At 37.9% G+C, this 27,174-nt stretch overlaps 1 protein-coding gene across 4 annotated transcripts; it reads right to left on the bottom strand.

Annotated features, from left to right (window-relative positions):
- Positions 1–6,473: 6,473 nt before the first annotated feature.
- LOC110865880 (probable serine/threonine-protein kinase SIS8) lies at positions 6,474–25,718 on the bottom strand. 4 transcript variants are annotated; one of them, XR_004861019.1, is made up of 13 exons: positions 25,262–25,718; positions 23,467–23,904; positions 21,675–21,778; positions 19,629–20,614; positions 19,460–19,500; positions 19,233–19,301; positions 18,564–18,664; positions 10,357–10,435; positions 9,478–9,576; positions 9,205–9,400; positions 7,908–7,957; positions 7,640–7,816; positions 6,474–6,898 (listed from the first exon to the last, which is right to left on the bottom strand). XR_004861019.1 is itself a non-coding variant. In XM_022115214.2 (13 exons), the coding sequence occupies exons 1-13, from the start codon at positions 25,544–25,546 to the stop codon at positions 6,811–6,813; spliced, it is 2,586 nt and encodes an 861-aa protein (XP_021970906.1). In that variant the 5' UTR covers positions 25,547–25,718; the 3' UTR covers positions 6,474–6,810. The 4 variants fall into 4 exon arrangements, 3 of the variants coding, with proteins under 3 accessions (XP_021970906.1, XP_035830535.1, XP_021970907.1); XM_022115214.2 differs by having other exon boundaries at positions 9,332–9,400; XM_035974642.1 differs by having other exon boundaries at positions 9,332–9,400; positions 23,467–23,923; positions 25,262–25,396.
- Positions 25,719–27,174: the final 1,456 nt, after the last annotated feature.

The following is a 27,174-nucleotide window of genomic DNA, read 5'->3' as shown; positions in this document are numbered from 1 at the left end:
AACAACACAAAGAAATTTACGAACCTAACAACAAAAATTTAGTGCTTTTACCTTAAAATTTATTGCTTCTAGCTTGAAACTCCATCAATGTATATCTTCGACAATCGCCATGAACTCCACGAAAGTACTCAACGCATCAACATCAGGATTTATAGAAACCTGATCTCTCGTGAACAGACCAAGATGCAGTACATGAAAACACTTCTTCAGCTGTTGAAGAGTAGCCCTATCCTCATATACTTAATCCTTAACTTTGTTCATAAAGAGCAGCTTTAAACCAAACTTTATGCTTCTTTTAATACAAAAAAGGCAGGAAAGACCATTACTCTAGTAAGATAAAATCTTATCTTACAGCAATAGCAGATGCTTTCTTGCGTTTAGTAGGAACTACTGTGGCTTCTACATCATCATCATCTGCCCAGAGTCATATATAATCATCATTTAGTCACCAGCAAAAATTATTTTAAATGTAGATTTAAAAATCTTTTTTTGTGTTTAATTTAACCTTATGCTTCTTTTAATACAAACCTATAATAACCCGCAGCAGATTGTATGAATTTTAAACAATTGTGATTAGACTGAAATATAAAGCGAGAATTAGAGTATATCACTTCAAAATAAAAAACTCAAATTTTCAAAATTGGAGTAGCAAAAACACATACTTTAAACGATGTTGGAACAATGATACTGGAAACAACCGTAGAACAATCATCATCATCATCTGTTTAATCCTTAACTTTGTTCATAAAGAGCTGCTTTAAACCAAACTTTATGCTTCTTTTAATACAAAAAAGGCAGGAAAGACCATTGCTCTAGTAAGATAAAATCTTATCTTACAGCAGTAGCACATGCAACTTTTCACGATGTTGCAACAATTATATTGCAACATTGATATTGAAACGTTGATGTGTGACAGGAAGCTTCATTGAAACGACGATGTTGGAACAATGATACTGGAACGATAACATGTAAACATAATCAACAAACATTCGAACAAAGAAGTGTAATCGGAAATTAGCGGCTGAATCACGAGAAAGATGCATTTGAGAGAGAGAGATACGCTCACATATATGAGCGAGCGAGATTTAAATGTGAAACCAGATAATTATATCTTATTTATAGGATTATTGAATATGGTTTGAATTTTGAATGTGAAACTAGAATATATGGTTTGAATTATATCTTATTGGGAACTGATGTTTGATTATAAAATGTTGAGGGCAGATATTTATTGGGAATTGATGTTTATTGGGAAAGTAAGTAGTGTCTATCTTTATATCCTGCTTTTTTAAAGTAATTAAATATTAGAAATGATATGCAAAGTAGGAAAAAAAAAAGAGAGAGAACGTCAATTTTTAATTACCATTTTGCATATTTTGAATTTCAAAATTACTGATATTATCAGTAATTACTGATCTGATTTGAAAGCAATTGTCATGATGACTTTTCTAATTTTTATTTTAACTTTAATTAAGAGATAATAACCGTCAGTTTGAAATTCACATTTTGCATATTTTAAATGTCCAAAGCTCAAGAAATTTGCATTAATTACTAATTTGATTTGCAACAAATAGTCATCAAGAATTTTTTTTTTAATTTAACTTTAAATTTTATCATGAAAACAATGTTGGAGGAACTCTTATCTCATTGAAATGTAACGATTAGGTAAAATGGTAATTTCATTGTAATTCTAGTATTCATTTGATAATTTCAATCTATCACTAATCAACACCATCAACAATAAAAAAGTGAGCAGTGGCTATTTTTTCCGATCATTGGATACCCAACAGTTTTTAAACACTAATGTTTGGTCAGTCAGTGGTCAACACGAAGATTGAAGAAACAGAGGTTGTATTTCAACAGTGGATAACTTTTAACAATCAAATGTTTCAACCAACACAGTGGTTGTAACAGGCTTTTAAACAGATGCTGGGGCTTAAACAGATGTTTCGCCTTATATATCAGTTGTATGGATTTAAATAGAAGTTTGACCTTAAACAGATGTTTGCCCATAAACAGAAGTTTGGCCATTAACATATATTTGGCCTTAAACAAAAGTTTGAGCTTAAACAAATGTTTGCCCATAAACATTTGTTTGCAAAAAAAGACCAATTTCAAGAATACTATACCCAAACAATCAAAATGAGGAGCTTAATAATCATCCAAGTGTACTTCATTTTTATTTAGTAGATAAAGATCAAACCACTGATCAATTTATAGTACAGATCAGTTAGCAAGCTGGGTGACGTGATAAATACTGTTACATATAAACATCTCAGTGATATGACATCTAACAATCTAACAGAGTATAAAACAGTGATGTGATAAATACTGTTACATATAAACACTGTTAACATAAACAAAGGTAGAATATCTGTTGTTGATGCTGAACCGTTGTTGTTATTGGGCAGTGGTTCGTCTTTGAGTTTGTATAGGGTTTGTCTCGAGAGATAAACTATAGCGAACTACTGCTACACTAAACATTGTTACATAAGAAACACTGATACATAAATACTAAAGTTGAATCCGCTGTACATAAGTGTTTATCTTTAACAGGGCTTTGTCTTCAACAGTGGATATGACTCATCAGTCTTTAAGACAATCAGTCTTTATAAGGAGCTGTGGTTAATTATAACAGTCCTTAGCATGATCAGCTGTTATAACCACTTCATAAACCTTTGAGAGGAAGCAAGTGTCCGTCTATTCAATTGAGAGGAGTCATTGCATTACATCCCTGTTGAAAAATAGAATCCATAAATTTAGGGAAAATGGATTTGAAAAAGATGATAACCCAACAGTGGAGGATCTCATTCTACAGCTCCGATAAATTTAGGGGTATTCTCAAATAATGGTTCCTAGATGTTTGAAGAATGACAAAGACAGACAAATGTCCACAGTGCTGCTTCTTTGAACATTTGTCAGTCTTCAAACATCTAGGAAGCATTATTTGAAAATAACCCTGAATTTATCAAAGTTGTAGAATGAGATCTTCAACTATTGGGTTATCATCTTTCCACCCCATTTTCTCTAAATTTATCAATTCTATTTTTCAGACCTCCCAAAGCCACCTAACAAGCTCTAAAGAGATCGAGACAGCTTGAAGCATAACCTGCACTTGCTATAATTGGTCACATTTATGTGCGGCTCTTAACTACAATCTGTAGAATCTGTACATCTAACAAATAATCAAAGAACAAAGAAACAAATAATCAGAGATGAGATACATAATTGCTTGTCTCTAACAGGGATTTGTCTTCAACAGTGGATCTGCCTCATCAGTCTTTAAGTCCATCAGTCTTTATAAGGAGTAGTGGTTAGAGATAACAGTCCTTAGCAAGATCAGCTATTATAACCACTCCATAACCCTTTGACAGGAAGCAAGGGTCGGTCTATTTAATTGAGAGGAATAATTGCATTACATCCCTGTTGAAAAATAGAATTGATAAATTTAGGGAAAGTGAGGTTGAAAGATGATAACCCAACAGTGGAGGATCTCATTCTACAGCTTCGATAAATTAAGGGTATTCTCATATAATGGTTCATGGATGCTTCCAAAGAATCAGCACTTTGGACATCTGTTGTTCTTCAAACATCTATTATCTATTATTATCTATTCTATCTATTATATATAATAAATGAAAGTTATTTGGTCCACGTGGCCCAAATAACTTTCATTTATTATATATAATAGATAGAATAGATAATAGATAATAGATGTTTGAAGACAACAGATGTCCAAAGTGCCGCTTCATTGCAAGCATCTAGGAAGAATTATATGAGAATACCCTTAATTTATCGAAACTGTAGAATGAGATCTCCACTGTTGGGTTAACATCTTTCAACCTCACTTTCCCTAAATTTATCAATTCTATTTTTCAACAGGGATGTAATGCAATTATTACCTTATTTAAGATACATTCAACTGCATCTTCTGATAAATCAACATTCATTTCACTCAAATGATAACTTCAACTGCATCTTCAATCATGAATTATCTAAAGAAATGGATGAAATCATCTAAAAATACCCAAAATAAAAGTAAGTAAACCATCCAATATTCTTGAGTACTCACCATTAATGTGATGACCAATATAAAATCAAACCCTAAAAGCATACAAATCATAATGAAATATGAAAGAAACAAACCAAAAAACTTGTTGGGCGATTAAAATTAAAAGGATATCATACGCAATATTCGGGTAATTAGAATGGCCATTTTTACCTTACTTGACAACAATAGCAAACAACATCAAACAATAATAGCAAACAACATCAAACAACAATAGCAAACAACATCAAACAATAATAGCAAACAACATCAAACAACAATAGCAAACAACATCAAACAATAATTGCAAACAACATCAAACAACAAAAGCAAAGAACATCAAACAATAATAGCAAACAACATCAAACAATAATAGCAAGTGACCAATCAATCAACCTCAAAATCATATAGAAGCCTAAAAATAAAATAAAATGAAAATTAGATAAGTGAACATCAAAACTGAACAGGAAACCTGACCAAAAATTAACCAAACACCTGATTTTGAATCCACTGTAGGTGTTGAATCCACTGTAGATGCTGAACCACTGCTGTTACAAACAGATAATACCTCGGGAACTGGAAATTTAAAAGGATCGGCTTCAAAGTCTTCAACAATCGGAAGATTCAAATCTCAAGCAAATGAAACCCTAATTTCAAAAAGAATAATCGATGAACATATTCACAGATCAATAATCAACAGATGTTGTACTGATATCATCACAATTAAGAAAAAAAAAACTTAGTTTCTGAACATATTCAAACATACCGGTTCATGGCGGAAATCTAGCCGCAGGTAAGCGGATCTCAACTTTGATGACCATCGATGACAAAACCCTGGAACCATATGATGAGATTAGGAGTAGAAACTAGGGTTTAATTTGAAACTTTGTACTGAAATAAATGAAGATATGGGGCTTACATGGTGACGCTTGGAATGATTCATGATGAGATGATGTTGTTTGATCTTTGATTCAGAAGGGAGAAGAGTACAGGAGAAGGAGAAGAAGATTCAGATCTAAGGTTTTGAAAAGGAAAAAAGAAGACGGAAGGAGTATAAAAGGGATGGAAGTGTGGTACTGTTGGGCGGGAAAAGAGAATTGAGGATGCCCTAATTAAGTGACACGTGGCCCAAATCACTTTCATTTATTATATATAATAGATAATAGATATTTGTGTGTGTATCATTTAAAATGAAATGACTAGAGACCAACATCATCAATATTTGGTCCAAGATCCAAATAGAGTTCATATAAGTAATTAGAATTGAAATCTAATACCAATAGTCCATTGTCCAATACTTAAATGTTCATTTGAGTAATTGAGTCAAAATTTCAAATACTAAAACGTGAAGCGTCGATCAATACTCAAGTCTCAACCCACCATTCGATTCAGAAGTACAAGACCCTAATCAAAACCCCCCATTGGCCATTGTTATCGGATTTCGCCATCGCCACTCGCGAAGACGCCAACTCGCCAGGATTTTCTTTTAGTCGGTTCATTTAATTTCAAACTTCCGATAGAACAAGGGTCTGTTTCAATCGGTCAACGATTATCTTTTCGCTTAGTTAATCTTGATAGAACTAGTTGAGTGTTTTTGTATTCCTTCTTATTTGTTAAATTTTTACTTGTGTTCCATTGGACGAATCATCAGGGACGGAAACTGCACTTTATTCTAATAACTAGCACTCCCATCGTCAGTTTCCTTGTTTGTTCTGCGACACTCGATACTCGCTCGACGTTCGTTCGAAAAATGCTCGGATCGAAAAACGCTCGCTCGACTTTGGCTCGGTTGAAAAAATGCTCGGTTCGGTTCGGATCGGTTTGTAAACGAACCGAGCACGAGCAAAGGTCTGTCTGATCGGTTCGGTTCGGCTCGTGAACAGCCCTAACCATGACCGGAATTATTCCGCTGCTGACACAACATCAACATGAGTGGCTTGTTAATAATTCAATACCGAAGATGGTTCATGGTGATGGTGGTATTTGTTTTTACTTGGGCGTTTTGGATCTTTTTAAACGTAAGCCCATATGACCATATCATCCATTTTTACTTGGGCGTTCGTAAACTTAAGCCCATATGATCCAACTACATACCTAAAAATCTTAAGCAAATTTACCTTTTTTCCGTTACTAGTTTATAGTATAAACAATGTATTTAAGTTAGGATTTTTACAAGAAAATTATTTAGTTTTACTAATTTATTTCTTTTTCTGTATTTCTTTATGTAATAATAATTACAAATTAAAAAAAAAAATATTTTAAAGTAGTCACTCGTGAAATTCTGTAGCTCCTATTGAAGACGAAAAAAAGGAAAATAAACAGAAGAAACAGAAATATTTGCATCAAGGAACTATGAAAACCTAAACGTGTTAACGAGTCGGATTATGATCCAGACAGGTCTACATGATTTTAGGAAACAAATGTCTTCACAAAATCTTTGTTTCAATTGCAGTGTGACATACCAACACATCGCGAGTGTGTATAAACATGTAACTATGACCAGGATACAACATGAATTTACAACAAAGCAAAACAGAAAATTGAGATGGTCACATGACCAAAGCCTATAGCTACATGAAAATAACTATATAGGAAGAATACAGAAGAATCAGAATCCCTTGAAACATGCATGTTTTCATCGCTATATTCAAACAACAGCCTCCTCACATATATATCGTTTAAATGACTTAATTATTCACAGATTACGAGTGCAGACACTTTGCCCAGCTTGCTGTTGTTACATTATACGATCCAATTGGTCCTTACACTGTTCTGGAAATTGTATTCAACTTCTGAAGAGGCTTCAAGGACGCCATGATGTCAGCAAATGTAGGCCGTAGTTTTGGGTCACTATAAAAGAAAAGAAAAGAAATACTATGTTAAGATTCTCTATTATAGCCATAAAGTTCACATAGTAGTCGATAGAGATATCATACATTTTTGTGTCTATATGAGCATTATATGTATACGGGTACGTTCAACAACATTAATAGAGGATTATGCGGCTACATAACCGTCTTATGTATCACAACTAAAGCTATAGGCACAAGTGTTTACGGGTTATTGGACTTCTCTACTTAAAGTGTTCTCTACATGTATAAGTGTATAAGGCGCGATTACATGCTATGTGAAACTTACTTAAATGCTAGAGGTGGCAAATTTTTGGGTCGTACTTATCTCTAATGGGTCAAATGGGAACGGGTTTAAAGTCAGTGAAATTTTATCCAAACTGATAACAGCTTCTAAAATGTTTTCTTTAAAAGAAACGAGACTGTTATTATAATTATTATAAACAAGAGCTTTAAAGTCATATCTAACACCATAATGGGAAAAATTGCTTGTGTAACTAACGGGTATACCCGAAACCCATGGGTAATCACCCGAACCTGTCCAAACCCGCCCCACTACCATCCCTATTTCATCGGGTACTTAAAACCGCCTGTTTTATCAGATTGACCCGTTTTGACGTGTGAACCAAAGCGCCACTTTTGCCACCTCTAGTGGACACAAAAGGATATAAAAAGACAATACATGATTAAAAAAATGTTAAGACAAGAAGTAGATTTTTTGCTTAAAAAATATAAGACTGACGTTTGCCAACAATTTGTGATGATATCTGCAATGACGGGGCTCATGTCATCTGGAATTTCAAGACGACGATGTTGAAACCCAACTGCACCAACAACTTGCATTGGGTTCATTCCGCCCCATGGTTGTTGCAACGTGCAAAGTTCCCATAAAACCACGCCAAAGCTATAAACATCGCTCCTACAAATCATAAGCTAACATTAATCTTTTGTGGCATCAAAAAACTCAATTCTTTTTTCTCTCATTTATGTAAGAAAAAATTATCACTTACTTTTCATCTGAGGGTTCGTTTCTTAGGACTTCTGGAGCCATCCACTCAGCCTGAAGAAGTGTACCGCAATTATCGACAATAGTAGATATATTTAGATGAAAATTTCAACCCATTTGACCTACAAATGGGTCAATTAGGGTTCTATTTCCATCTCTTAACGGGTCAATCGAGTAAAATCAAGATAACTAACTAAAAGGATATATGTCAAATGGGCCAAACGGGAAGTTGAAAGTGCAACTTTAATGCATAAAACCTCAAATCATCTTTTATATATATATATATATATATAGGGTGGGGTTCGGCTACAAAGTCTATTTTTCCTACAAAGTGTACAAAGTCATAAAACACCACAATTTCAGCCATAAAACACACTCAAAACCCATGAATAACAAAGTGAAGATCACTAAAACACAATATCCAAACCCTATCAGTCCATAAAATCTTCAAACACACCATCGTAGAACTATGAATATAAAACACAACATGATAATCAATATAAAACACACTAATGTTACTCATTCGATAATCAAAGCCTTATCATCCAAAACACAACATAAAACCCACAAATATGGTGTTTTAGTAATCTCCACTTTGTTATTCGTGGGTTTTGAGTGTGTTTTATAACTGAAATTGTGGTGTTTTATGACTTTGTACACTTTGTAGGAAAAATGGACTTTGTAGCCAACTCCCACCCTATATATATATATATATATATATATATATATATATATATATATATATATATATATATATAAATGAGAACCACCACAAGTTGCGAGAACCGCAAGAACTAGGCCATCCAAAAGGTTTTTCCGAATTATTTTTTTCACAAAAGTCGTAAAAATAATCACTTGTTTCAGCAAAATAAGAAAAACTGAAAAAAAAACGGCGCACACCCACATTTACATGAGAGGTAAAAAAAATATTTATCTTCTTCCAAAATTTACGTCTGTCGTAAAAAAAAAACTTGCATGAGTCAAAACTACCGACTCGGCAATTTTTTTACAGATGTGTTTATATTTTTTTCATCTACGTTCGTGTAAAAAAAAATTGGCCCAAATCGCGCCGGATCAAATAGTTCTCGCAGTTCTCGCAACTCAAGGTGGTTCTCATTTTAACCTTTCCCTATGTATATATATATATATATATATATATATATATATATATATATATATATATATATATATATATATATATATATATATATATATATCATATTTTTATATCAATTAGTCATATATTATCATTTTTGTGATCACATTTGTTTGACACACTAAATAATTTATAAGAAAATAACTTTTTTTCTGGACAAAAGATGCTTCACATTGACCCGCTTTGATCTGCACTATAAGTTGCCCATTTTGCCACTTCTAATTTGTGGTCGATTCATTTTCTCCATCATATACTAGATAGATAATACATACTGTTCCAGCAGTAGATCTTGTAGAAAGAAACGTGCTGTACTTCATTCTCGACAACCCAAAATCAGAAACCTGAACATTAAAATCGTTTTTAGACACAAGGCCATAATCATTCTAACAACTATAGGGTTACAAGGCTGGTAGGCTACCTTCACAACCCAATTCTTATCAACAAGGAGATTAGGAGTCTTTAAATCACGGTGAACGATAACAGGTGTGCAATTGTGCAAATAGTTCATACCGCGAGCCTGAAAATTTTCAGTTACAAAACAATAATAGTAAGATACAAGACATTTATGATTAATGAATAGGGGAAGGTTCATTGGGGAACACTAAAAAAGTGGGGAACAGCGGGGAAACCGACTCAAACGAACTCTGATTGGACTCATTCCAGCGGCGTTGGAACCGGCTCGTCGAACCCTAACTAGGATCTCTTAACCCTAAATCCTAACTCCTAAACTCTAAACACTAAAGCTAAAAAAATAAGGCTAAAACCTAAGCTAAACCGTAAAATCTAAACTATAAACCCTAAAGGCTAAACCTAAAGCTAAACCCTAAAAGCCAAACCCTAATATATTTAGGGTTTAGGGTTTAAGGTTAGGAGATCCTAGTTAGCGTTCAACGAGCCGGTTCCAACGCCGCTGGAATGAGTCCAACTCCAATCAGAGTTCGTTTGAGTCGTTTCCCCACTGTTCCCCACTTTTTTAGTGTTCCCCAATGAACCTCACACTTAATGAATAAACTTTTAATATAGGAATCAAAATAATAATGAGATTAAAGGATAATAATCAGGAATCAGAAAAAGATAATCCATTGCCTTAAGTTGAGGGATAGTTGGGTAATTTCACATTTATCTCAATAATCAATTTTATTACAACACCTTACCTGATTATCGAAATCTGATAATCAGAAAACCATAACTATAATCAGTTTACCCAAACATTCTAAACTGATTATTGCAGCATGAGAGCATAATAATTTTTTAAATGCACATTCAAAGTTGAAACACTCCTTAGAAGAGAGCATACAGTATCAAGAGCCATCCTCAAGCGCCTTCGAATATCTAGTTGGTTGTTGGGCCGATGGAGTAATCTATATAAACTACCTCTGCACAAGATAAAAATATGTTTCATAGGAAACAAACAATAGTGTACTGTTAGACTAACTTAGATTAAGTATTTTATATGTTCTATAATAGAGGGCATCTAATTGTAACATTCATCTCTTTATACAGAGATCATTGATTCATTGTAATCAATAATATTAGAGTTAAAAGCTTGGTTGGTCCCAGTGGTTTGCAAAAATTGCAGACTTGGTCCCAATGGTTCACTAATTACACACTTGGTACGGTACGGGAGCGGGACTTGAAGGTAAAATTCGGTATTTTACCAGTACCGATACCGAAAGTACCAACGCCGAAAATGCCAAAAAGTGGGTACCGGTACCGAAAAAATTCGGTATCGGTACCCAATACCAAATGCTCATCCCTAGCCCGGTGGTTGTAATTTTTGAACTCGGGTGGTCCTTAACACTAACCTTTGTTAAATTTTCCAGTCAAGTCTTTGTGAAATGACTAAATTGTCCCTGAACAATTAAAAAGAAAAGAGAAATGGGCCCACCCCTCATCTTCTTCTCCCCCATCTCTCTCTCTCTAACCCACCACCTCCACCTTCAACCCACCATCACCACCACCTCCTCCAAGTGTGTAATTACCTCTCTCTCTACCACTCTACCGCCACCCTCCACCATTGGCAACACCACCACCACAACCTACCGTCACTTGCCGCCGCAACCACAACCTCGTCAACAAAATTCCTTAAAAGTATGAAAAGGAACCACTTTTTCCTTTAAGATGAAATGATTCTTGCTTCTTTTTAATAATCCACACACACAGACACAAAAAAAAAAAAAAAAAAAAAAAAAAAAAAAAAACCTACAGATTTTCAACCGAATCAGTGGGTTGGGTTCAATTGCATATAATTTTTTTTTTCCTAATAACTGATAGGAATTCAAAAGAACAAAAATAGAATAGAAAGGGAAATTGGATGATTTGTATTAGAACTTTAATGGAAATACAAGAAAGATAGAATGATGTAAAAGAGATCCAGGGAAAACCCTCTCTCCATGCACAACTGCAGGAGCCTTACACAATAACAAACTCACACACACCTATCCTGATTATTCCCTTTCCCTCTTATACTACCTCTCACCTATAACCAACTATTAGCCACTTTCCGTAATTGCCCTTTTGGACCTTCTAGAATACACATGGAGAATCTCAGGTTTGCCAGTTGTAGTCCCTCCACTATCATTCGTATCACTACTCCCCCCTTTTAAAGACGGCTTGTCCCCAAGCCGGATATCCGGAAACTGACCCTGAATCCAAGTAGCATCCTCCCATGTGGCGTCCCCTTCTGATTGATTATGCCACTGAATTAACCATTGTTCAACTGAATCAGACCCATCACGAAGGAGTCGAGTTGCCAGCACCTTCGAAGGAACCGGAATGTCATGTTCATCAATAGTAAGTTCTGGGGGTAGCACCGACTCGGCAGCTCCTGGAATTGCTTTTTTTAACAGAGACACATGAAAAACAGGATGGATTTTGGAGGTAGCAGGCAGCTGTAGTTTATAGGCCACAGGACCCAGTTTTTCCAAAATCTGAAATGGACCAAAAAACTTAGCAGCTAACTTCTGGTGGATGCGGTGAGAGACGGACATTTGTCGATAAGGACGAAGCTTGACATAGACCCATTCGCCCACCATAAAGCTAACATCCCTGCGATGCTTGTCAGCCTGCTGTTTCATGGTCTGACGAGCATTGGTCAAATGTAATTTGAGTTGCTTCAGAGCTTCATCTCTATCTTGAAGCTCCTGAGCAACGGCAGCGACCCGAATCTCACCTGGTAAGAACTGAAATACCGAGGGAGGTGGACGACCGTAGACAGCCTCAAAAGGAGTAGCGTTGGTCGAGATGTGAAACGTAGAGTTATACCAAAACTCAGCCCAAGGAATCCAAATAGCCCAAGTCTTAGGATGGTCAACAGCAAAACAACGTAGATAAGCCTCAAGGCAACGATTGATCACTTCAGTTTGACCATCCGATTCAGGGTGATAAGCTGAGCTCATATGCAATTTAGTACCCATAGAGCGAAAAATTTCTTGCCAAAAATTACTTAAAAACAGGGAGTCTCTATCACTAACAATTGACTTTGGAATACCATGATGACGAATTACCTCTTTAACGAATAAATCTGCCACCGTCTTTGCTGTGTAAGGGTGTTTTAAAAGTATGAAGTGAGCATATTTTGACAGTCGATCTACAACTACTAGAATAACATTAAATCCTTTAGAAAGAGGAAGACCGCCAATAAAATCCATAGACACATTCTCCCAAATAGCATCCGGAATGTCTAATGGTTGTAATAAACCAGCGGGAAGAACCGAGCTAGCTTTACAGCGTTGACACACCTCACATTCCCGCACAAATTGCTTAATTGTCTTTGTCATTCCGGACCAGTATAGATTGGCTGCCACCCGACGGTAAGTACGGTAAAAACCGGAATGACCACCCGTAGCCGACGTATGAAACTCATGTAATATAGCAGGAATGAACTGTGAATTGCGAGGGATAACTAAGCGATTGTGATAAAAAAGAACCCCATTTTTGACCAGATAACCAGGATATTTAGAAGGGTCCAGTTGACTTTTGTGTTTGAGCTGTTGAATAGCTGCATCAGATTGGGCCTCAGCAATTAGCTGGGCTCCTTGGACCCAAACTGGGCTGGATATAGCCATCTGTAAATCGCCCCAATCAGCTCGTCTGGACAAGGCATCCGCGGCCCTATTTTCGCGGCCTGGTTTATACTGAATGTCAAAGTCATAGCCCAATAACTTGGCGACCCAATTCTGCTGGTCAGGAGTGGATACACGTTGTTGAAGGAGGAATTTAAGGCTGTGTTGATCAGTGAAGACAATGAAATGAGAACCCAATAAGTATGTACGCCAATGTTGGACGGCCAGAACCAAAGCCATCATCTCCCTCTCATAAGCTGATTTGGCCAGATTCCTGTCACCAAGAGCCTTGCTGAAGTAAGCAATCGGTTTATTGTGCTGCATAAGGACAGCCCCAATACCCCGCCCCGAAGCATCACATTCTACCACAAAAGGGGAAGTAAAATCCGGTAAGGCCAACACGGGAGCAGTGGTCATGGCTTGTTTAAGCTGCTCAAAGGCTTGTTGGGCCTCCGATTGCCAACCAAAAGCATCCTTTTTGGTCAAATTGGTCAACGGTCTAGCGATGCTGCCATAATTCTTGATAAATTTTCTATAGTAGCCCGTTAAACCCAAAAACCCTCTTAAGCCTTTCAACGTAGTAGGAACCGGCCAGTTAAGAACTGCTTCAATCTTTTTAGGATCCATCGAAACCCCCTTACCATCGATGATGTGGCCCAAATAGTCAACCGAAGTTTGGCCAATAGAACACTTGCTGGAATTGACCATAAAATGATGCTGGAGAAGGATCTTAAAAACGAGTTGTAAGTCGTCCAAGTGAGATTCCCATGAGGGGCTGTAAACCAAAATATCGTCAAAGAAAATGACCACTTTGCGGCGTAATAATGGGCGAAAGATGTCATTCATGATAGCTTGAAAGGTAGCCGGGGCGTTCATTAAGCCGAATGGCATAACAAGATACTCATAGTGACCCTCGTGAGTGCGGAAAGCTGTTTTTTCAATGCTATCTGGGTGCATTCTGATTTGATTGTACCCGGACTTGAGATCCAATTTGGAAAAATAACGAGCACCATGTAATTCGTCCAATAATTCCTCAACGACTGGGATTGGAAATTTGTCCGGAATGGTCACGGCATTAAGGGCCCGATAATCCACACACATACGCCAAGAATTATCTTTCTTGCGTACCAAAATAACAGGACTAGAATAAGCACTATGGCTTGGACGAATCATACCAGCCAGAAGAAGCTCCTTAACTTGGCGTTCAATCTCTGTTTTCTGGATGTGAGGGTAACGGTAAGGACGGACACACACCGGGTTAGAAGTGGTCAATGGAATGCAGTGATCCTGAACTCGTGGAGGAGGTAAAGCTGAGGGAATCTGAAAAACCGACGCAAAGCGTTGAAAAATAGAGAGTAGGGCAGCCTGTTGGGAACTGGATAAAGCATCAGATAGAGATGGAAGGGAAGGGCCAAGGGGTGTGTGGGAGGATGAAACTTGAGTATCATCATTGTTGGAGATTATGGAGTGTAAAGCTGCTGAGGCAGCAGTGGCAGTGGAAATACCTTGTAATTTGACCACGGATCCCTGATAGTTAAATTGCATCCAAGAGTGATGCCAGTCATGAACCACTTCTCCCAACGTTTCCAACCATTGCATTCCCAATATCAAATCCAAATTGCCCGTATCAAAGACCAACGCATTAACAACAAAAGTACAAGAACCAATCTGAACCGAGATTGCCAAACATTGTTCGGTGACAACCACATGATGACCGTCCCCAAGTTTAATACGAATATCACCACATGCTGAAACAGAGAGACCCAACGCAATAGCCAAGTGACGGGAAATAAAATTGTGAGACGCACCGCTATCAACCAATAAACATACCGGAATCCCATTCAAAGTGCCCATGAACTTCAGTGTTGAGGCACCTGCCAAGTGAGAAAATTGACCCTCCAGAAGAAGAGTCATACACGTACCCGTGGTGGCAGTCGGGGAAGACAAGGAATCCGCTGAATCGGAGTTAGCAGAGTCCAACAAACACAGATCTGCATCCGAAACGTTATCCTCGTCATCGCCCAATAGAAGAACTCGCAACTTGCCTTCTGGGCACTTGTGAGCCGGGCCATATTGCTGACCGCACCGGAAACACAAGCCCTTTTTCCGGCGTTCCTCCCATTCTGTTCGTGATAACGAACGAAATCCCCTGTCTCGTTGACTCGAATCGAACGAAGAAGAAATACCAGGTTTGGAAGGAAAAACCCTAGTGGACTCAGGTTTAGTGAAAGTAGGCTTATCCAAAGGTTTTTGGGACACAGTGGGCCTGGACTCAGAACGGCCCAGTGAAAACGGCCCAGTGCCTGAAGAGTCATAAGGAAGCCCAGGCCGGTGAAGGTATCGGTAACGTGAAAGGGAGCCAGAACCAGAACCGGAGGACGGTCGGAGCATTTGTTCGACATCCTTGGCCAAATACATCGCGTCCAATCTGGATTGAGGACGATGCAAACGAACCCACTTCTTAACGTCGTCCCGTAAACCGGCGACGAAATACCCCAACGCTTGTGATTCCGGTAATCTGGGAACTAGCGATAACAAATATTCAAAATCATCAATGTAATCGTAAATTGAATCACCTTGCTGGATGTTGGCAAGCTGTTCATAAGGATTTTGGATCTCGAGCCCACTGAATCGTTGCAATAATTCCCTCTGAAATTCGGTCCATGTCAGAGATTGATGAACCTGGTTAATGATGGTGAACCAGTGTTGGGCCACTCCAACCATGCTCAATTGAGCCAATTGGAGGCGTAATTCATCAGAGGTGTTGTTAATACCAAAATACAGATTTGCTTTTGTAATCCACCCTTGTGGATCGAACCCGCTAAACTCCGGCAGCTTGATTTTCTTCACTGCCCAAGGTAAGCTGGAAGGTTGGTCGAAGGGGTGATTGGGTTTCGGCAGCGGAGAAGTGAAACCCGGACCAGAGGAAACCCCAGATCCAGAAGATCCATCATCATGTTTCTTACCCTGGTTCTTCATCCAATCCAAAACCACCTGACGAAATTCTGCGGAAGCTACACGATCATCCTCCAATGTTTGTAACGAATTCTGAACAGCAAGCAGATCCGATTGGATCTGGTTGATCTGCTGCTCTTGAGCATCCAAACGAGCATTCTGGCCACGGGTTTCCATCGGAACGGAATGACAAGCGGCAGGTCAAAGCAGGTCGGACCAATGATAGGAATTCAAAAGAACAAAAATAGAATAGAAAGGGAAATTGGATGATTTGTATTAGAACTTTAATGGAAATACAAGAAAGATAGAATGATGTAAAAGAGATCCAGGGAAAACCCTCTCTCCATGCACAACTGCAGGAGCCTTACACAATAACAAACTCACACACACCTATCCTGATTATTCCCTTTCCCTCTTATACTACCTCTCACCTATAACCAACTATTAGCCACTTTCCGTAATTGCCCTTTTGGACCTTCTAGAATACACATGGAGAATCTCAGGTTTGCCAGTTGTAGTCCCTCCACTATCATTCGTATCACTAACTCACGAATTAACTTGGTTGGGTTGACAGATAGGCCTTTCTTTTTGCAACAATATGCAATTAAAAATGAGAAAATATCTTCATTTAACAACAATATTAATTTCTTGTTTTTTTAACAAACCCACCTCAAATTCAGCAGGAATCGCAACAAGAAGCTCATTTAGCTACAAGAAGCAGCCCAGATCTCAACCCCATGAAAAGCCCTAATCTTGCAAGCTTTTCTAAACATGAAGGTTTATTAATTGGACAAACAAATATTCATAGTTTATGTGGTGTTGGGATGTGAGGTAGAGGGAGAAGGTAAAATGTGTGTAGAGCGGAGGGGAAGTGGGAGTATCAAAGGACCACAATCAGAACCGTAAACTCGTACGCACTAGTTCCAACGCCTCTCCGCTGCCACACCACCGTCCAAATCCACCAACGCCTCCATCACTTTCCCCACCGCCTCTTCCTCCATCGCTACCCCCGGTTACACTCCCCTAAACCTATGTTGTCAAAAGCGCAAAAAGCACGCGCCTAGGCGCACCTGGTGGCAGCCTAGGCGCAAAAACGGGCTTTTTTTGAAAAAGCGGTTCTGAGGCGCAGGAAAAAAAGGTAAAACAGCAAATGACCATATTAAAAACGAAACCGAGTGCGTGCAAAAAATGGCTCACGCGGGTTTTCCGGAGCTGCATTCGTGTGGGCACGCACGAGTTCAACCAAATTCAAGCTCAGAAATTTATTTTTGCACCCCCCCCCCCCTGCGCGGGTAGGACTTGTGGTAAAACATGTCATAAAGTTACAATGGAGTAGTAAAGCCTTTACCTTATAAACAACCACTAACTTTGTTCCCACACCAATGTGGGACAAAGTATTTACTACCTTTTGAGACTTTTATTCACACACCCAAAACTTACAACATATAAGTCCTAAACTTTTGCTACTAACTATTAGCTACATGATCTTAAATGGCACGTATAATAGTTTTTTTTAATTTTATATGTGGAATCTTATTTATTTTCAAAGCATAACATATTTTTTATATTTTTTTCTCTATGTGCGCTTTTCTTAAAAAAGCCCACGCTTTTTTTGCGCCTTGCTCCTAGGCTCCGGGCGAGGCCGATGCGCCTCGCCTGCGCCTTGCGTCTTTGACAACATAGCCCTAAACAAAGCTCTACGTTGGTTGTGGATTCAGATCTGTGGTGCACCCAGTTTCGTGGAATCGCGAGTTCACATGTCCAAAAACAGTAGTTGTGGCGGTGGTGATGATGAGAGTGGTGGTTGGTGATGAAGGTGAAGAAGGGGTAGAGAAAGATGGGTGAAAACTGATAAAGATTAGGGTGTTTTATTTACTTTTTGTTTTATTCTTTAATTGTTCAAGGACAATTTAGTCATTTCACAAAGACTTAACTGAAAAATTTAACAAAGGTTAGTGTTAAGGACCACCCGAGTTTAAAAATTGCAACCACTGGGACCAAGTGTGTAATTAGTGAACCATTGGGACCAAAGTCTGCAATTTTCGCAAACCACGGGGACCATCCAGGCATTTAACTCATAATATTATCACTTTATCAATACAAAATACGGTTTCTATTTGGTATCAGAGGTGGCAATGGGTTGAATCAGGTTATATTTAACTCCAACGGGTCAAATGACTAATATAAAATTAAAAAACATTAACAAAAAGAAGGGTCAAACATCAGAAGTCTGTCAAAGTGTATTTTATGAATAAAACCTCCAACTTTTTTTTATTGATAGAAATTAAATAGTTAGCGACATAATATGGAGTCTTACTTGACACGTGAGTTACTTTGAAAAACTTAAAAATGCTATAGAAGAGTCCACCCATTTTGCCACATCTAATTGTCAGGATACGACTTTGTACGATACCATGATGGGTTAGTAGGTTACCACAGCCTACAAATTAAAAAAAGATGAACATGAATGTATTGTGTGGCATACCTAGGAAGAAATTCGGTAACAATTGAAAGATGTGGTGCACGTGTTACAGCCCCCATGAAGAGTACAACATTCGGATGTCTTACTTTTTTCATGATCCTGACCTTGTAATCCAAAAGATTTACAAGATTGGTAAGAATAAGCACATACAAATGTAGAGATATACATGAACTAAACTAACCCTGATAAAAAAAGGGGCCCTACACTTGAATAATAAAGATTTGTCTAGTAATATATGCCTTCACTTACATGCCTCAATTCACGCCCCCTTGCGGTGTGCACATATAATGTATATGTGTGGGCCCTCGGGGGGGCAAAAGTGAAATTGCACTAATTTTAACGTTATTTTACTAATTTCATGAAAATAACGTTAAAAGCGGGGGACGGTTAATCATGCATCATGTAGACATGTAGTGTTGTTGATAGTCGAAAGACAAGGGGGTACATGCACTAATCGGCCTTTTTGCCGAGAGTTATGCGCCTTATGTCCAAGGCTTGATGCAAAACTACTATGGAGCCGGGGGTCTCACTGGAAGCAGCCTCTCTAGTCCTATGGGGTAGAGGTAAGGCTGTCTACATCTTACTCTCCTCATACGCTACCTTAGCTTTGCTATTGGTGGGATTTACTGAGTATGATGATGATGATGATGATGATGATGATGACTTACATACCTCACTTCTGAATTCCTCAAGGGATTCAGTAGTTATTTCTTGGTCTAGAAACTTCTTAACAGCAACATCCTGGCAAATAAAATGGGAACAAAGTCACATATAGATCTTTTGTGAAAATGTATCAAGATTATTCAAACGTCAAATGTATCAAGATCACCAGTAACTAAGCGATAGTTATAAAATCGTATGTACTACTAAATTTAATCTGAGTACGAAAACAAACTCACAGTTCCATGCCAGTCCCCACGGTATACCTCCCCATATGACCCTGTACCAAAAAGACATATATTAATTAGATTTGCTATTGTATGCGATTTCAGCATTTCGGCACCTCTAGAAAATACCAATAACAATAAGCATGTGAAACATTAAAAGATATCGAGGCAAACTCAGTACCCAATCCGATACGTTCACCCAATGTGATATCCTCCCATGCTATTTCACAATCTGCTACATCCTCGAGTGATACTTCAGACACTGTGCTTTCGTTACCGGTTGACCTATCTGATATTCTCTCCCCATCTTGACCTATCTCATATTGTGCTTCCGTATTCCTCCTATCCCTTTCGTTATCATTTAAATTTTCAATTTGTGACTGACCAGATATCTCGTACTGCTTTGCAGCAGAAGTTGTTGTTGCGGCCACCATAACTGCCGCCGTCACCGTGGCTGCAGCTGCTACAGGTAGTTGTATATTTTGGTCCGTTACGGTTTTGGTGGCATTCACCACCATCGAGGAAGCAACCGCAACAGCAGCTGCAGCGGCTGCCGCTGCAGCTGGAAGATTTACTTCAGATCGTGAAGAAGCTCTTTGTGGAGGCGGCAATGGAGGCAAGAAGCGAGGCTGACTTGAATGAGTTTGACTTTGACTTTCCGTAGTACTTTTTGATAATTCCTCTTCATATACTTCGGTAAAGAGGTCTGGAGGAGCAACAACGCCACTTTCAAGTAACACATCGTGTAGTTTCTGTGCTAACTGGGGGTTTTCTTTAGCAGCTTCCATCATGTACTGTGAAACATCGTTTACCTTCATTTTACGTACCGCAGGGGTACTTACGCCCTCAGTCCATGAAGGGGATCTTGCATGCGCGTATTGTGAGTTTCCTCCTTTATCTTTATACACTTTTTTTGGAACCTGGGGTAAGGATATCTTGGGTTCTAATACAGATTTGTTTGGTTGTGATGAATGTGTGTTATTGTTTTCCATGTAATCTACAGATGAAGTGGTGAGGCCGCTTGTGGAGGAAGCAAGATAAGAAGAATCTTCATCTCGGGACCATGGGCTCGATGAACAAGATTCTTCATAGTCTACGTTTGATCCTCTTGGCGTGTCAGATGGAATGATAGTTCCGGGATCCGCCATCAAGTCAACAATATATTCCCTGGCAGTTACATTAATGATTCCATTGATTAATAGTATTTGATATAAATTCAGTTTTGAATGTATTTATATCTATGTAAACGAGAAGAATTTGTAAGAAATCATATAGCTTTTCTAGGGTGTAGTTTGGCAGATAACATATTTACAAGTAACATTTTTATATGAATATTACCATATTAATTTTTGACTCATTTACCTATATATGGGTTGCCAAAGGCGCACAAGGCGCATGCGCTTGGGTGACCACAAACGGGTCTAACCCGATAAAAAAATGGGTCTGAATCTATGTTGTCACAAGCGCAAAAAGCGCGCCCCTAGGCGCTCGGACGCAGCGAGGCGCACCTACAGCGCCTGGTGGTAGCCTAGGCGTAAAAATGGTTTTTTTTATGAAAAAACGGTGCTGAGGCGCAAAAAGGCGCGAGACTAGGTGCAAAAACGGTGCTGAGGCGCATTCGTGTCCGCAGGACGTGCGGGCACGCACGAGTTCAACCAAATTCCAGCTCAGAAACTCGTTTTTACTCACTTTGTTCCCACACCAATGTGGGACAAAGTATTTACCACCTTTTGAGACTTTTATTCACACACCCAAAACTTACAACATATAAGTCCTAAACTTTTGCTACTAACTATTAGCTACATGATCTTAAATGGCATATATAATAGTTTTTTTTAATTTTATATGTGGAATCTTATTTATTTTCAAGCATAACATATTTTTTATATTTTTTTTCTCTATGTGCGCTGTTCTTAAAAAAGCCCACACTTTTTTGCGCCTTGCGCCTAGGCTCCGGGCGAGGCCGATGCGCCCCACCTGCGCCTTGCATCTTTGACAACATAGGTCTGAACCTTTAGGGCATTGCTGGTTGCCTCTCCAACCACCCAATGTTTGTTTCTGCGTTATTTATTTCCATACCTAATTAAATTTGTATGTTCTTTGAGTCCCCTTATTCAGTTATTAGCTAGTATAAGCGAACTTTTAAACCAGAAAATCTATACATATTAAATTCTGAACCCTTAAGCAGACATTTGACAGGATTAATATTAATAACAAAGAGCACAACCTGCCATCACCAAGTTTTATAAAATTCACTGCAACTTTGTCGGAACCAGTGTATTGCTTCCCTTTCACTAAGCAGCAAGGGATGCCCACACTATCAGCCAAAACCTACAAAGAGAAGCGTTGTTTTCGAAGGAAGGAAGTAAGGATTAACATATATCATCACGTGAAAATAAAAGATCCTGCTAGCTAGCAAGTGCATGGGTCGTAAATTAATAAATAAATTGATATAGAATTTACCAAGTGACATATTCATCACATTTTAAAAGACAACACAAAAGTCGAACAAAACTAGGAACTCTAATAAATAGTTGTTATGAGTTATGACATACTTGTAGGTGTTAGTTTATTTATCCAAGCGTATATCCAGGATCTTCAACCAGGTTAATCCACTACCATAAAACATAACATTTCAGGGGATGCACTACAATAAACGTTTTTTTTACAATAAAGTTTTTCAGCGCATACCCTGGCTTCCATGTGGGTCCACCTAGACTTGTCAACATAGTTGTTAAAAGCCATCGCCTCTTGCGCCTAGGCCCATTTTTCGGGCGAGGCGAGGCAGTTGCGCTTTAAGTCGAGAAAATTGCGCTTTAACTCTTCAGGTGATGGTTCAGGCGCACATTCCGGCAAGATTCCTAGATTCCGGAGAGTTTCCGGCTAAATTCCGACAAGATTCTAGCCAAATTTCTACTTTTAATCAAGGAAAACTACTTTTCAACACTAATACACTAATATTTTGGTACTAATTAGATGATATAAAGTGTTACATAATAGACTTTATTTATTTTATTTGAAGAATATTATTCTTTTTCTAATACCTAATATATTTTTAAAAAATTTTCATTATGCGCTTTATTTTTTTCAGGCCCTCGCTATTTTTGCGCTTTGCGCCTAGGCCCCAGGCGAGGCCTATGCGCCTTGAGTGCGCCTAGTGCCTTTAATAACTATGCTTGTCAATGTGTTTGGTATCTAATTATGATGCTTTTATGAATTTTAATGTTAAATAAATCTATAATAGACCTGATAACACATGAAGGTGAATACGAACAGTCATTTTAATTCATTAGCACAATTCAAATAATCCTCTAACAACCATAGGTTTTATGAGTTCAGATTACTACTAGAAAGCACCAAGAAACTCCATCATGTAAAAACAAACACCACAAAAACATAGGGGTATTTGTATGCACACCGTCAAACTGATTATTTAATTATTGCGACTAGAAGTTTTGAGTAATGAGTTTCATATTACCAGCTACAAAACTAATAAGTATAAAAGGATAAAATAACATTAATTACTTTTAACCTAATTAGAGAGACCTTTACTAATCGTAATTAATCAATAATTTATATATAAAAAAAAACTACTTTATGTCCGTTTATGTTTGGTAATTTATGTTCATTAGTGGTGTTTTATGTTTGTTAGATTATGTTCGTTTAAGTTTGTTTGTTTATGTCCGTTTACATTCGTGAACTGTTTGTTTAGGTTTTAAAAAACAAACATAAAGGAACACAAACATGCCCATTTTCTTAATGAACGAACACGAACAAAAAAATATGTTCGCTTATATGTTCATGTTTGTGTTCGTGTTCGGTTAAAGTTAAATGAACAAACACGAACATGCCTCTATTCATGTTCATTCGATTCGTCTACAGGCCTACTTCCAACGCTATCTTCTACATCTCGTTTTATTACAGTTGACTGATTACTCAATATCACTTGAATCACTTCCAAAATGCACATCCAAACACCCCATCACTTGAAGGTAAGATGAAAGACGGAAAGGGAATACCTTAAAAAGCAACGCCCGATGACGGGCCAATCCAATTTTTAACGAGCCAAGAGGCAAAACCATGCTTCCAATAGTTCCCTTTAATCGTGAGCTAAATTCTCTCCAAGCTATCACCATATTTTCTGGATTTCTAACCGGGCCCCCCATGTGATCAGAAACTAAAACCGCAAGTCTCTGCACCAAATTCTGCCCAGCAGAATCAATAGATTCAGACATCAACTTGACAGCCATCTCTAGGGCCATCTGTTCGAGTTCTAAAAGCTTAGAATCTGTAGCCTTATTAACAAGAACCGCTTCCCATGTAACATTATCTGACACGGGTGTAGATTGTAAATCCACCAGGGAAGGCATCTTTGAAGATGTGGGTCCCGACAACACCCCGTACAGATCATAGAAACCATCAACAATCTTGTCATCATAGCTAAGAGCACTGTAATTCTGTGAAGCATAAACAAGTCTAGGACATGAAATGTTAGAATCCAATAACCAAATATAAATAAATAATAAACTGAAAAAAGAAATAGAAAACCTTCAATAACACGCATACAGTAAGACTTGAAATTCTGCTAGACTCGTACTATTTACTAGAATAAAATAACGTAATAATGGAATATCCTTGTATCATGATAAGCAATCATGGTATTCATATCCATAGTCAGGTAACTTTAAAACTACGGTAGTGTTTGGTATGCAGGAATGAGAGGCGGAATGGAATGGATCATTACGAGGGAATGAAGAAAAGGGTGTTTGGTTGGTCAATGGAATGGAATCACCCCCCATGTTTTTTTTCATTCCATCCCCTCTTGCACCATTCATCACCAACACCACAAACCACTACCACCACCACTCACCGCTGATTTTATTCCTTCGTTTTTCTTGCCTACCAAACAATACACAATAATAATTCATTCCATTTCCACATGGTAACCAAACAAGACATGGAATGGTAATGATCCATTGCATTCCCTCGTCCATTCCATTCCCTCTTTCATTCCATTCCCTCGTCCCTTCCATTACCCCCATACCAAACAGACCCTAGATGTCAATGGGAGAGATGGATGCCTCTCGAAAGCAACCCCATTTTAAAGTTTATTAGCATATAATTAACTATTAATAAAAGTATTCTTCACGCTCTTTATATTTAAACAATTATACACACATTATATAGTTGGTTTGACCCTATGAACTACAAACCATACAAGGGATGACAAGTCTTTTCTTTACGACAGATTCCATATATATTTATCTTTATGGAAACAAATACGCTTATAACACATAAGCAAAGACATAGTATCAAAAGAAGGATATGGCGAAAGACTACATGGGTTGAGCACAACTTGAGGGCCAGATATTTTGACCTCAATCGCACAAAAAACGTACCCAACAAACTCAAAATGCCCATGAAGTATAACTAAATGAGAATGACAACGGAAGGCATTCTATCAAAATGAAGGATACGGTGCAAGGATGGCTACAATATTTTGACCTAAATCGCTTAGTTTAAAAAAGCGCAAGACATTCCGAGGCATTAGGTCCCCAAAGCTGAGGTGCGCGCATCACGTACGCGAGGCGTTCCTACAACTGGAATTTGCGTCTCTTTCATATGTTTAACCGAGCAAAATCGCACAAACAAACATCCAAACTCAACATGCCTTATTATGCAGATAAGTGGGCTACCAAGCAAGCATGTTAAGAAACAGATATGGCAATTAGTTGTATGTATCCAATTGATGAAGAAATCACCAATAACAAGACAGAATCCAAAAAAGCAAACTAAAAGAAGAAGTCAAGTTACCCAATAACGAGCGGCAAGCGGATCACTAGACCCCAAGCTAATCTCCTTAACAGCTTCAATCTGAACAGCCTCCGGATCCTCCTTAGCACTCAACTCCAACGCCAATTGAATCTGATACTCTTCCTCTACCCCCACTTCCTCCTGGTCAACCCCTCCCGTTGACTTAGGGCTTTGAGTTTGACTTCGCTTAAGCCACCCGGTGATCGAAGACAAGGGTTTGTTCAGCTCATTCGGTGATGATGATTGATTTGATCGGATGTGTAGCTTTTTCAAGAGGCTTTTCATGCTATTTTTAGTTCATGAATTTGGAAACCCTAGCTGCTGTTTGATGATGAATTCAACGGTTTGATTGGAATAATAATAAATGTGAAAAGTTATGGAAAAAGGGAGGATGGAAAGAAAGAGCAGGTAGTGGGAGGGGGACAGACTGTTTATTTTTTCCGTTTTAATTTTACATGGATACCTATAGTTAAACATCCTGTTTAAAACGCAACAACTCATTTATATATTATCAATTTATATGACTTATTTAAAAATATCGGTTAAACGGGTTGGGTTCGGGTTGATGCGAATTTATATGGTCGGGTTAGGATTGAAATCTTTGACCCGGATAATAATATGGGTCGGGTTCGGGTTGAACATTTCAACCCATCAACCCGTCAACCCGACACGACTCACACCCTAAGTAGGGCTGGCAATAGATATCTGTATAAGACACGATTAAACTTGTTTACTGAAAAAGTACACTACTTGGTTTTTTTAGTTTTTTAAAAATAAATAGAATTGGGAGGCTACGATCAATCATTTCTTCTCCTTGGTACCTAAAACATACAATTGTGTTATAGACATGAGATATAAAGTAGTTAAACAAGTTATATTCATGTTTAATACTTATGTTATTCGTGTCGTCAGAGATCTGTTAAACCCGAGTATACACGATTTGTCAGCCATACCCATAGAGACAATAGTATGCGTGATTTTGTAGAATTTTGGACAACAAATTCGTGGTTGGGGATTTTTTTGAATGTTGCTATTTAGAGTCAACAAGCAATCGGGTAGTTATCCACATTTCTTCTAACGTCAATGATAAAAGTCTAAACTAGCTCTTTGTGACAAGAGGAAAATGCAATTTACGTCCCTGTGGTATGTCCCAAACATCAACTTGAGCCCCTAAATTAAATTTTTGGATGTTTGAGCCCCTGTGGTATTAATTTCATAACAGTATGAGTCCCTGCCGTCAGTCTTCCGTCAGTTTGACCGTTTGACCGTTGTGAAAAGTCCATAATACCCTCCACCCTTTAATATCTACCCTTAAATTTAATTTAATATCAAAAAATATTTATTATAGTTTTATTTATACGAACCTTCATCCTTTCGTTTCTTCCTCTTCACACGATTCATATACAACTTGTGTATTCAATCGAATTCATCGACAAAGCATACCAATCATCTCTGTTCTTCACCGGATTCATCAGTGTTGGGGTAAGCACAATTCCCTCAAAATCTTCACCCCTTTTAATCTATTTCTTTCATCATCATATGGGCCGGGGTATATTATGTTGACTTCTTTTTCAATCAAATTTGGAGATCCAGTTAAAAGATTCCACCAGAATGTTGATTCTTTTACATTTGAATTTAGTGGGTATTTGTTTTCTTGATTTATAATTTAGTATATTGTGTGTTCTTTGGTGGACGTTGACTTTTTTGGGGGATTGATTTGAATGTTTCAGTTAAAGATTGGAATGATTGTTCTTTTGGGGTTAATTTGGTTTATCCTGTTAGTGATTTATTGGTATGATTGTTCTTTTGGGGTTAATTTGGTTTATCCCGTTAGTGATTTATTTAGAGGTTAGTTAACTAGTTTTAACTATTACTTCGTTAAATAATCAGAATTTTTCATCCACTCAACACCA

The sequence above is a fragment of the Helianthus annuus genome, chromosome 6 (genome assembly GCF_002127325.2).
Source record: "Helianthus annuus cultivar XRQ/B chromosome 6, HanXRQr2.0-SUNRISE, whole genome shotgun sequence".
NCBI lineage: Eukaryota > Viridiplantae > Streptophyta > Magnoliopsida > Asterales > Asteraceae > Helianthus > Helianthus annuus.
This window is presented reverse-complemented; position numbering and strand designations above follow the sequence as displayed.

Bases quoted from the DNA above. Each gene is read 5' to 3' on its own strand.
- LOC110865880 (XM_022115214.2), bottom strand. From the start codon at position 25,546: ATGAAAAGCCTCTTGAAAAAGCTACACATCCGATCAAATCAATCATCA. The intron at 23,905-25,261 runs GTAACTTGACTT...TATGCTTCACAG, and splicing joins CGCTTGCCGCTCGTTATTGG to AATTACAGTGCTCTTAGCTA. The intron at 21,779-23,466 runs GTATTCCCTTTC...TTCTCTTTGTAG, and splicing joins ATCGGGCGTTGCTTTTTAAG to GTTTTGGCTGATAGTGTGGG.